The 12,410-nt window shown below is 38.3% G+C and overlaps 1 protein-coding gene and 1 long non-coding RNA gene across 2 annotated transcripts in view; one reads left to right on the top strand and one right to left on the bottom strand.

The window, feature by feature from the left end:
* LOC145988940 (uncharacterized) overlaps positions 1–10,750 on the top strand; it is a 135,299-nt gene extending 124,549 nt beyond the window's left edge. The window contains exons 3-4 of the mRNA XM_083124246.1: positions 7,748–7,827; positions 9,133–10,750. Of these exons, the coding sequence (XP_082980372.1) occupies positions 7,748–7,827; positions 9,133–10,410 (1,358 nt within the window). The 3' untranslated portion in view covers positions 10,411–10,750. The remainder of the gene's footprint in view (positions 1–7,747; positions 7,828–9,132) is intronic.
* The window catches only part of LOC145988669 (uncharacterized), a 91,009-nt gene that overhangs the window by 49,802 nt on the left and 28,797 nt on the right, over positions 1–12,410 (bottom strand). The gene's annotated exons all lie outside the window — the stretch shown is intronic.

The raw sequence follows: 12,410 nt of genomic DNA, 5'->3' as shown, positions 1-12,410 counted from the left end.
CCCCCCCCCCCCCGGGTTGGCACCTTGCTCCCCCAGTTTTGAAAGGTTGCATGCATGTTTCATGTTTTCCTTATTTTCAGCATCGCACCCCCTAAATTTCTTTCCGCATCCCCTCAGCACCCCTACATGATTAATCCTGGCGCCGCCGCTGCTTGTCAGTTCTGCTTCTTAGCGTCTCATTTTTGTGCAACCCCTGGTCTTGCGGCCCCCGCGCTGTAGCCTAGTAGCAAATACTCACTGCTACTATTTAAGAAAAGCAGAAAGACTAGTGTGCTTGCTTTTACGCTATATTTTTCTTGCGAGGCTGAAAGTAGTTTGTTCTTTGCATCGCCTCAAGAACTATTTACGAAGCATGATGACACAGAAGCGTCTCAACTTTGTGGCACTGTGTCAAATACATGAGGAGAAACAGGATAATATTACTACTAAAGGGAGCATGAAATTTTTCATTGAACGTTGTTTCCTTTCGTAAGAAGTTGAAAATATTTTGTTTTAATGCGACTGTATTATTTAATCAGGATTAGTAAATTTTTTACTCATACGATATGCATGTAAACGTATGTGTGCTACTTCATACTGCATTACTGTAGCTAGTGTCACTTATATAATGCGTAACCAACGATAAAAAAATATGTTTGTGTGTATATGTGTGAGCATGTGCGAAGATATTAAACTCCCATAAAGGATTGTGGGAAGAAGTACAATATGTAAACAGTAGGTATATGATAATAAAATTCTCAATCAAAAGTTGCAGATAAAATATTGTTACATAATTATGTAATCACAATGTTGAGATTTTTTTGTCTAGCTCATAAAGTTCGATGTACAATGTGTTTCAATAAAATGGTAACTGAATAAGGAGTGTTTTGGATACTTTGTTATATTTTTATTGAAACACCCTGTACCTTGATAGGTAGTTGTTGTTTGAGCTAGTAATTGTAATTACAAAGATTCAAATGTTGAATCAAGTGTGTATATTCTTAGGTCTCTATAATAAAAATTACTACCCCTCCCGCAAACTGAAAGAAATCTGTCTTTACGCTTTGCTTAGCTTTGCCTCCCTCAAATGTTTGAGAGAATCGGCGCCTATATAGTGAACTCCGATCTCGAAAGACAGATCGACAGATTGGATGTTGGCCTTCTAAGTCAGCGGATCATTATCTTCTGGTAACATTAATGATGCCGTGTATCCGCTACTGTTGTCCAATACTCTCCAGATAAGCTACAAAATCGCATCTGAACTTCTGAGAAGTCAGCGATAACGAACATATTGGAGAGAGTAATGGAAAAATTCCTCCATCACCTTGATGTCATTCGCTTAACTAGAGGAGGTCGCATAGAGAACTTGTAAGGCGTGATATACCATTTGAAACCGGAAGATACTTTTTAAACATATTGAATATCTTCACAAAGTTGCAGTAACATTAATGACGCCTATTAAGGTTCACACATGCCGTAACTTTAGTTTTTACCAACGTTTCCTTACACTCGCTGCCTCACATCCGGCCCTGGTTCCAACAAAAAAACAAAAAAACAACTAAACTAAATTTTGCATTGTTGTCTGCAAAGTTACATTGTGTTTTCAGCTGTCTCTCCTCTTGCGAAATATTTCACTGTTCTATCCCGTTCCCCATCTATCGTGCCGACAAAAAGTTATTACGTAACATCACGTAATAACAGCAATCACGGACTTAGCCCTGAGGAACAAATTACTAGACGGGATAAAAGTCGACGTTCGTGCTGCCATCTGCAGTTGAGGTATGAAGCTATTTGAAGCACCAAGCGCTTAATCGCATTATCTGTTGGAATTCCACGATAGGAAGGCAGGAGCTTCTTGCGTGTCATTTCATTACTCACTGGTCTACGGGTAAGTTTTTCTTAAAGACTGCAGTCTAAGGATATGTAAATTCCCTTAAAAGTAATTCCAAAACCACTTGACTGTACCTCCTCGAGAATTATGTCCCATTTGTTTTTAATTGATAGATTTCGAAGTTTTATGTAATAAAAAATGTGTTTAGTGCAATGAAAGAATAGATAACAGAGATATTTGATCCCAAAGTACGGGCCGAGTAAGTAAAAAAAAAGACCGCCTATCTCAGAGTACTTTGGCCCTTTTCTATTCGTAAGAACTGATTGTATGCACACTCAAATAGCGTACAAACACGTCCAAATGATAACGTCATCAAACGTAGCACTTTTAACCTAGCAAAAACGTCGAAAAAATTTCTATGAGCGTCAAAACTAACATTCATAATCATAACCTAACAACGTATAATTACGAACAGCAATAAATCTAACACTCCTAACGATAGTTTCATTTCTATTTTGGTTTCGTAAGTTTTCAGTCCTTCATGTTTATGAATCTGTAGGCAACGTCCTGTCTGGTGTTGTCTTGGATTGTCGTTTTCGGTGTTATATTCACTTGCGCGAAGACTTTGCGCAGGCGCTGTGCTGCTTGAGGTTAGGGAAACAGAGGTATCCTGTAAGTTCACCATCACACAGCTCCGCCAGCTAAAGACAACAGGAAACAAACAAAATAATCATCTTAAACAATACATTTTTTCTTCACTTTTAGGGGGATACAGAGGGTCATACGTGACTATGTAATACACAGGTCCGGACTTTGGGAGGGAGTTGGGGGTACGAACTCAGGCCGTGTCCGAAAGGTGCAAGACCGTCACTTCCGCCAAGACCATACTCCAAGCACGCACTAGCCCCGTATAGTTGGCTGCACTTTTTGAGACTCGGTGTAGTGCAGGTGCATAAGTGTCAGGGTGGTGCAAGAAAATGACGTTCAACCAACTAGACGGAAAGCGGTGTTCAAGTTCAGAAGATTCAACAAATGCCTGTCTGCTTCTTTAAACGGTCATCTGATTAGTTAGCACGCACCACGTGACCATACACCAAACATACACATACCTTTCGGACAGAGCCTAAGGCTTCCGGCTGCAAAGGGGCTGGAGGAAAATTGCTTTGGAAAGGACCGCAAAATAGACAAAATAATATGCATTGTAAATGTACTAAACATATAAAATATCACCTGAGGAACTTTATTTTACTTTATTACTTATTCTTCTCTTTATATTATTTACGTCCTTTTTCTACTTCTTGGGTTAACGCGACGATGAAAACAGTAAACGTATGTCTTCACCAAGGTTCGAACTGGGGCCTCGAGATTGACGATGACCACTCTGTCATTGAGGCCCTATTATTAATAATAATTTGAAGTAGAGAGTAGTACTTGAAGGGGGATGAGGATAAATTCCCCATCTCAGGTTGCTTTATCCTCCCTTCTGGTTACTAATTTTGGTACTTTGATAAGGTTACTGGAATTTAACCTTTACTGGAAATTCATCAAATAGCACACTAAGTAAGATTACAGTAAAACTTAAAAAAATATTTGTAGACCAGCTCTTTGCCCTGCTATACAGTTATAATGTATTATGAATGTACAGCATATGGGAAGTGGTCCAATAAAGACAATTATAGCTACTTAGAATTTTAAAAAAACATACTAAAGCCCGTGACTTTATGTCCTATAAAATGTAATGTATGTAATTATGTCATAAAATGGGAAAATATATCATGAAAAATTAAAAATATGTCACCAAAATGCAGAAATATTCCCAGTAAAGCCAAAAATAAGCACAACAGTACTTTCAAATTTCTCATTATATGGGAAGTCAGTTTGTTTCAGGGAAGATCGACTAGCTTGGGGGTCAGAATCCCTTTAACTGAAGAATGTATTGGGAAAGTACTGAAAATATCGTGAGGTTCACTGCAATTATCGTAAGGTTCTTACTATTATGTCGGATTTACATCTTTGTGGAAACTGAAGCATAATGCTCGCTATGAAAACAGGAGGTAATATTGTTCTGTACTAGTTGGTAAGAAAAAACAGCATCTGCTCTAATTTCCTTATCCTGCCATCAATAATATGAACAATCAGTTGCGCTAGAGGTACGAAGAATAAATTATAAAATAACCGATTATATGAACGAAAATTGGAAATTATTCAGGAATGTGTCTTATTATTGAAGAAATATGTTGTAAAAACCCGAAATTGGTCAAATATGTCAAAATATGCCGCCTTATAAACTTCGTCTATTTCGGCTGATTTCCATCAGATATGTAAAGATCTCATCCCAGTATTCGATCCGATATCCTAATAAAAAATAAAGTCCCGCGCCCTAGTTATGGCAAAAGTTGAATAATGGTACATTTCAGCGTGACGGACGTAAAATTCAAAAATCCCACTTACCCTTTGATTTCTGGCATAGGTGTTCCGCAGCCCCTCTGATTAGGGGCGGGAGCAAAAAGCCAGTTCAGTTGGGAAAGAAAAACCTCATTTCATCTTACATGTAATATATATATATACATATTACATATCTAGTAATTTACAATGCACTACAGGAAACAATAAAATTGCGAGCGAAGCGAGCAAGAAATATTTTATATCCAAATTTTTGCAAACTGAAAACAATATTGCTTTAATATGGCACAAAAAATGTCATGGGGGCGCCATGGCACTCTCTTTTACAATTTTTTTTTCATGTAGATCGTTCGGAACCCAGGGCCAGCTCCCGCCGCCCATTATCAATGACTCTGAATAAGAAGAGCAGAAATTTTGAGCGAAGCGAGTAAGAAATTTTGGGAATTGTATTTTAATTTGTATAAAATTTCATATCGATGGTGGCCCCTTTGTGCCATCCTGCAGGTGCTTTTGGCCGTCTGCAAGAAATAATGCAAGAAAGACGTGAAAACTAATTCCATCTTGAGTATCCTTTTGTCCTGATACTCTTAGATTCTACTAGTCTTGCTTTCTTTTACCTCAATGATTGCCCCTCTAGAATTTATTTCCGTCCAAGGTTGGGGAATGGCAATGCCCAAAGTGGTTGCGCCCCTACCCCTGTAGTTGCTTTGAAGTTTAATCGCTTTATTTTCTTTTTAGAGTATAATGTCGTTAATACAGGCGATAAGATTCCTCTACACTAAATTTCTAGGTGAAAGTATAATAATGTAGGGACATGGAAGGGAAGGGGGGGCAAGGATGGCCACATCTCCCCCTTAGAAATCGAATGCCAACCTAAAAGTACATATTTAACACGTATAATTTGATTTCAGTCATAGTAATTTACATTAATGCGGTAATTTCAAATTCAAGTGGTGTTTCTTGAGGGAGCAACACTATTATCGAGGTAATATGCCCCGTGAAAAAAATATCTTGCTTTTCCCTCCGTGAAAAAATCTGTAACGGACGCAACTTATATCCACGCAGTCAGTGCCTTATTCAGAATTTTCTATCTGGGAAGGGTAAGATCGTAATTAGGGGGCGTAAGTATAAATTTAGAACCCAAAGGTGCAATGAATTGGACCTTTGTGAAAAACAGCATCGTTGCTATATACCGTGCGTCCATTTCGATCTGCAGCCGAGAGATCGGGAGAAACGTGGCTGGCGGCGCTGACGGAGGTGCCGACATTTGCGGCCTGTAATGCCCGCATATTTTTATGGACATATGCAGACATTTATATAAATATTGCAAAACTAGCACTAACCTGTGTTATAAGAGTTGTTCAAAGTGATGTCCACCTACACGCCTGGGAATTTCTGTACAAATTGCCTACACACGTCTCGACACGAGTCTGTTTTCACGTAAGTGTCATACATAAAAATTCTTTGTTCTAACGTGAACCTTGCGGCTGGCATTCCAATCGTCTGACTGACACAACACACATACACACTGCAATAACACAAACAAGTAACGGCAAGTAACCAAGAATAACACTCTTACGCACAGTACGAAATTAACACGCTCTTGGTTTACATCTGCCTGCCACTATATTCACAGCTCTGTAGTCGCGAAGGAACAAAAAACTTGAGCTAGGAGATTTCGGATTGCAAGAAAGCTCACGAACACCATTAGCTTTTAACGGTTCGTCTGCAGCGTAATCTTGATACAGTGTTGCACATTCGAAACCTCCAAACGATCCCCATCGACACAAAATTCTTTCAAGGATATAAACTTAAGCAGGACGTTACTGGTCAAAACTATGATTAAAATGTTTTACAGAGTATTATCTGTGGCTCTTAATATAATTTCTAAAGCGTATTTATTTGTGTATATAAGGGTGGAACTTGGAAGAATTACAGAAGAACTTTTGCGTGTTATAACACAGGTTAGTGCTCGTTTTGCAAGATGTCCACAAAAATAAGCGGGCATTACAGGCCTCAAATGTCGGCATCTCCGTCAGCGCCGCCCGCTACGTTTCTCCCGATCTCTCGGCTGCAGATCGAAATGGACGCACTGTATTTTTGTTTCCTAGGCAAGATTGTGGTTTGGCTCCTCCCCCACCCCTCAAACCGGAATACCAAGCACAGACATTTCATAAGCGCTCTTCAATATCTTCTTCATATATCATGGGTTTGTGACATTACCTACAAATTCTGAAATTAAGAAAGAGAAACATAGAAAATAATATAGGTTATATTTAAAGATTTAAAGTTTGCATTTCTTATCAACAAAAAATTAGCATATTTAAGAATATTCCAGTTATGTCTTAGCGTCTGAAGAACATTTTTAAAAACGTAGATCACTTTGCGAAAAATAAAATCATCTTCTTTACTTCTAGGTTTAGGATTCTGGTAACACACTGTAACTTTTCGTTGAATTTGATTTGTCCTTTTAAGTCCACTTTATGCACAAAAAGGTTAATCGTGACTGGACCTACAGTTTAAAGTGTGATGCAAAAGCACTGTGCCAAGTGGCTCCAAAGGGTATCGACTCGGGACCTCTTGATTACAAGGCGACGATGTTACCACTGCACTTTCGGGGAACCCCTTATCAACATGATAAATCGAAAAGGATATATGATAGAGATCCTTTTGTGGTTGAATAGGGGACAACATCTTGTACCAAGTTGAATGTATTTTCAGGTAGTGATCACGCAAAGGGAAGTTACTTCATCACTTGAAAAATACACAATGGGAACAAGGGTTGAGTAACACCTCTCCCAAAGTGTAAGTTTCACGTCGCATATTCTGACTTCATTGTCTCTCTATAAAAACATTTTGAAAAGTAAATTAAAAAACTGTTAATTTCGCCTTAGACTTCAGCCCCCTAGCCTGTCCCTCGCTACGAACCTGGTGAAGAAATTTAGAGCGTTGTCGGGGTAACTGTGTACGCGTTTCCTTCAACGAACCATATGACTGACATATCACGTGACGTGGTCTGTGGTATTACCTACCACCTGTTTCTGGATTGTTGCAACCATACACGGGTCATCTAATTATTATTTATGTACCAACATTTTAATGTCATGTCGACATTCTGCTGGAATGTACCATATATTAACTGTCTAGGGAGGCGGATGGCTCAAGATGTTGTAAGCCCCAGATATCCACATACCCCAAGAGCCTGTTGAAATTTTTTTTTTTTAAAAAAAAAAAGGGCGCGTTTTAAAGCCTTAAATCTCGAAAGATTATCAGCAAAAACACGCCTGTTCCGTTAAGGGTTTAAAGAGCAGAAGTAACAGTTGAAAACTCAATTCAGGTGCATTTTTGAAACATGAACACTTATTAGGGGCCCAGTATAGCGAACCAAAGTGCTACCACAGTTAATTCATTCATTTTCACACTGAAATACTTTAACCCGCCTGATTCTCTAAAGAAGGTGGGTTGAAACCAGGTGAAACGTGGTGTGTCATATTTCAGACATATAGTACGATATTTGTATACTTTTCCTTGCAGTACAGGCATGGACATTTCTGGATTACAACAATTACACTGAAATTCAATGGGGTCATTACAACCCAGAAGTGTCCGTGACTGTACCATCCCTAATAATAAGATGTCGTAGGGAGAAACAAAATAAAGAAATGCACTAAAAACTGTGTGTTCAGCTAGCACTCCGTTGGATGCAGTAGCAATGAAAATTCTGCAAATTAGAAGCGACCATTTAGAAGCAACCAAAATAATATAGTTAACTTTCTCAATACATTCTCCAGCTTTTTCGCTTAATGTGTTTTGCACTTTGTGTGAACGAATTTGTATTATGTAACGTTTACTTTTCTGTGTGTACTTTTTCACCATATATCTGGTTGCTAGCACATACAAATATGCCCATGGTTGCTGGGTATATTCAACTATCAGGATGAGGATTTCAAAGCTTATCAAGCCATCTGAAAATTCCCAGTAGATGAAATTCTTCAACCTTCTGTGCCTGCCTGTTGTTTACATTAGAGGAACATCATGAATATGCTTTCGGTTACAGTCAAGGTTCTGGGTACTTCATAATGGATTACTATCAATGCTATTATTTCTAGGGTATTTCTGAGCGTTTATCTCCTCAAGACAATGACTCAGGATCTTAATTATTGATTTTTTTTATCGAGACATAAAAATAAATCTGTGTGTGTTCATTCAATTAGTTGAGAGCTAAATAAAATTCAAAAGTGTCCTTCAAATTTGTATGTAACGTCATACAAATCCTGTTATCCTCTTTCAAGACACTAAGTTAATAGTGAACCTATGTGCTCTGATGTTGCATTTTGTAAAATAGCTTTCGATGGAGTAATGAGGCTGGATTGATTGATTGATTCAGTTTGTTTCACTTCTCTTTTCTGCTGATTTTGGCGAATTGCTAAGATGAGGATGAGTGATGATATGATGAAATTGATGAATGAACACTCACAAACGACCATGCCCAGGCCGGGACCCCTGGCGTCCTAGCGCTAAAGACGCAGGAAATATTAGCTTCCGCTCCATCATAGCTTAGGGCCTGGATCCCACAGTCAGTACAGGCTTCTGTGGGAGTTTGTGTTGTGTTGTCAACATGTGTCGCTTCATCCCTTTGATACTACCACCATTCATCCCCATCGTCGTTATTAGCCAATGTGGCAGTAAGGCGATGTAAATTAAACCGAATCATAATCAATCATCGACATCTTACTCAGGACTAACTGGGGAAATGAAGCAGCATCCTACTAGTAACGATGACAAATCAATATTCATTGCCTCTTGATAACCAAATTCTTTGTCTAATTTTAGTTTCTCTCGTATATGCAATCCTCTTTAAGTAAATATTTTATAATTAATTATAACAATATTTACAGCTAAATTCGATATCATTACAGGCGAAACAATTCTTCGGGATGACAGGAAATCCACCAAATGATCACTCATGGTTAAATGAGGAATTCTTCACAGCCGCTTTGCGTCATGGAGAATCGGACCCATATTTGGAAGTTATCAACTGTGACGTTCATGTTGGGACAAATGTCGGAGACAATTACATTAGTATCGTGTACAGGGCAACCGTCGAGGTTCAGGCGACAAATGGGAAGAGGAAATATAAGCTAGTGGTGAAGTGCGTTCCAAAGAATGAGGTGAGAAAAGGGTTCGTCGATGACATGAGCTTATTTCTGAAAGAAATTGAAATGTATAATGTAATATTTCCAGAGTTCTTGAAGTTTCAGAAAGAGAGGATTGGCAAGGAACTATTCTCCTCTGTTCCACATTGTTACTACACTGTCCTAGACAATGAGAGGGACTGTCTGGTTTTTCACGATCTAGCTGTCCAGGGGTACAAGATGGCTGACAGGAGGAAGGGACTGGACTACAAGCACTGCCGCTTGGTGCTGAGTGACTTAGCCAAGTTTCATGCTCTTTCTTACGCAATGAAATGTGATGACTTCGAGAATTTCAAAGAAAAGGCAGAACGTTTTAAGGAATCTGTATACTGTGAGAAGAATAAGGAGATGTATTCTCCTTTCGCAGACCGACAGATTCAGATGTCGTTGTCGCTTCTGGAGTCTCTACCGGAGTGTGAAAAGTTTGTCAGGAAAATGGACGGTATCAAGGAAAACATATTTGACATGATTATAGAATTATGTGAGCCTGAGGAACCACTGTCTGTTCTTGGTCATGGTGATTTCTGGGTAAACAACATGTTGTTTCTATACGAGAATAAAGAAGATGGTGCAATCCCTAGGAAAACAATGCTCCTAGATTTTCAAATCGCCCGCTACGCGTCGCCAGCGTTGGACCTTCTGTACTTCATCTACACAAGCACAATTAAGCAGCTGAGAGATAATCACTTGGAAGAACTACTCAGAACGTACTACAACACATTTGTGCACACTGTAGAAGAACTGGGTTTCGTTGTCGAATTCTCCCTTCAAGATTTGAAGCAAGATATCGAAAATAAGCTTTTGTTTGGTTTTGTAACAGCTTGCACCATTCTTCCTGTTGTGATAACAAATCCAGAAGATGTTCCTGATTTCGATTCCCTGACGGAAGAAGATTTGAAACATCCAGACAATGAAAAATTTGATTCATTTTTCAAAAATGAAGAATTGAAAGTCAGACTTAGGGACATTGTATGCGAGTTGGATGGTAGAGTAAAGTTTTAATTTCAATGTCATGTAAATATAATATTGTATTGATACACTATCATTATTTGTAAGTTTTAAGATTAATTTCTTTTAGTTTCTGCTTTACCTCTGTAATTAGCGCATTGTCATGTTTATCGAACTTTCTGTTCTGCAGTGTTAGAATAATGGAGAGAGTGTATGTAGCTACATGATTGAGACGGAATCTCCTAGAATGTATTTAATAAACATATTCTTGTCGATCATGTACAATATCTCCGATTTTGTTATGTAATCAAGGTTGTTTCATTTTCAATCATTTATATGTACAGTAGCGCTAAAAAATTACATACATTAAAATTATTTTTGAAAACATTATATATTATTTAAAAAAGAAAGTCATTGATATATTAAACGTTGTGTGTGTTATGTTAGAAATATTTATTTCTTATGTGTAAATATTTTTTTTTTTAGCTAAGTAGATACGATGCATTTTCTTTTTAACGCAAGACTACTGTATTTTCAAATTGTTACTTTCAATGCTAGTTAGTTCTAATATTTTGAATATAATGGCAAAATAGATTCGTGCAGTGTGATGTATGTGTAAGTATGGTAAAAGAAAGACTGAAGGTCACACTTTATATGTCGAAAAGCAAACTTCCATATACTGCGTTAATTGGCAATAACAATAAGCTGACAAGTTACTTTACTACAAGTTTCCACTGCAGCGATTCGTGTCTGAGGTGTCAATATTCCGAGGCAAACTGTTGTCGACCCTTGCTTCTCCCAAAATGAAACCCTGCATTCGGACAGGGTTTGTAAGCCATCCTGTAGAATACACGGCATTTTGAGAGGAGGTGCTGTATCGATTACAATCTTCTTAGACTCGCAATTTATGTTACGTGATCAACAGAGCACTGATTTGTAGGCACTAAAAAACTATCCAAGTAGGCAGGTTAGAAAGGAAGAAAAATTGGGGAAAAGACCAGAATATACCCACTTACTACAAAAGGACTTAATATGCCTAGCTATTCTTCCTAACACATTATTCGATCATATTTATATAGAGCAGTTTCTGCAAAGATGTAAAGTTGTTTTTGACCTTAGGAATGTGAACTATTTTTCAATTTTGCTGTTGTACTGTCTTGTTGGTTTGGAATAGAATTTGAGATCACTTATGATGCATGCAAGTCAATAGATCTGATAATACTTAATACAATTCTCACAAAAAGTTTGGAATATTGTTATGTTAGACAACAGATGATAGACACGGCCTTGGAATGCAACAACACATGGTATCTGTCTGGTCGACGTTCTCGTCTTTTCGCCGACATATGCCACCGTGCCTATCACCTATTGCCTACTATCGGATTAAGAATTATAGATACTCCAGTTTAGACTGCAATTAAAAATAACCAGTAGACCTACATAAATGGGACGAATGGGAGAGGAAAGAGGAGTTTACAGGATTCTTGTTGGGAAACCTGATGGTAAGAGACCTGTAGGAAGGCCAAGACGAAGATGGAGGGACAACGTTGAGATGGACCTAAGGGAAATCGGTAGGGATGGAAAAGAGTATATAGAACTTGCTCAAGATAGGGAAAGATGGAAGGCCTGTGTTGCTGCAGCCATGAACCTTCGGGTTTAAGAAGGCTAGGGAGTTAGTTAGTTAAACCTACATAAAAACGATTTCATTTGATTTAATTTGCTTTATTTTATTTCGCCTTTTGTGCCACTTTTGGCTAATTTGCGAAGATGGGGATGAGTAATGACATGATGAAATTCATGAATAGACATCACAAACGTCCATGCCCAAACCAGGATTCGAACCCGGGAACCCTGGCGTCGCAGCGCGATGTTCTAACCACTCCGCCACGGGGGCCGGCTACATAAAAACGAGTTACATCACAATTTATCTTATACAATTCTGCGTTAGTGTACGTATGCTAACCAAATTCTTTTTTGAGGATGCCTTCTATTTTTTGTCGTCGCGAAAACAAAAAAAGGGCCGGTTATTTTGAGTTTTGGAAACGATCGCTCTT

The sequence above is a fragment of the Lepisma saccharinum genome, chromosome 6, assembly GCF_977018435.1.
Source record: "Lepisma saccharinum chromosome 6, izLepSacc3.1, whole genome shotgun sequence".
Taxonomy (NCBI): domain Eukaryota; kingdom Metazoa; phylum Arthropoda; class Insecta; order Zygentoma; family Lepismatidae; genus Lepisma; species Lepisma saccharinum.
The sequence above is the reverse complement of the archived record's forward strand: the minus strand, read 5'-3'. Positions and strand labels throughout refer to the sequence as shown.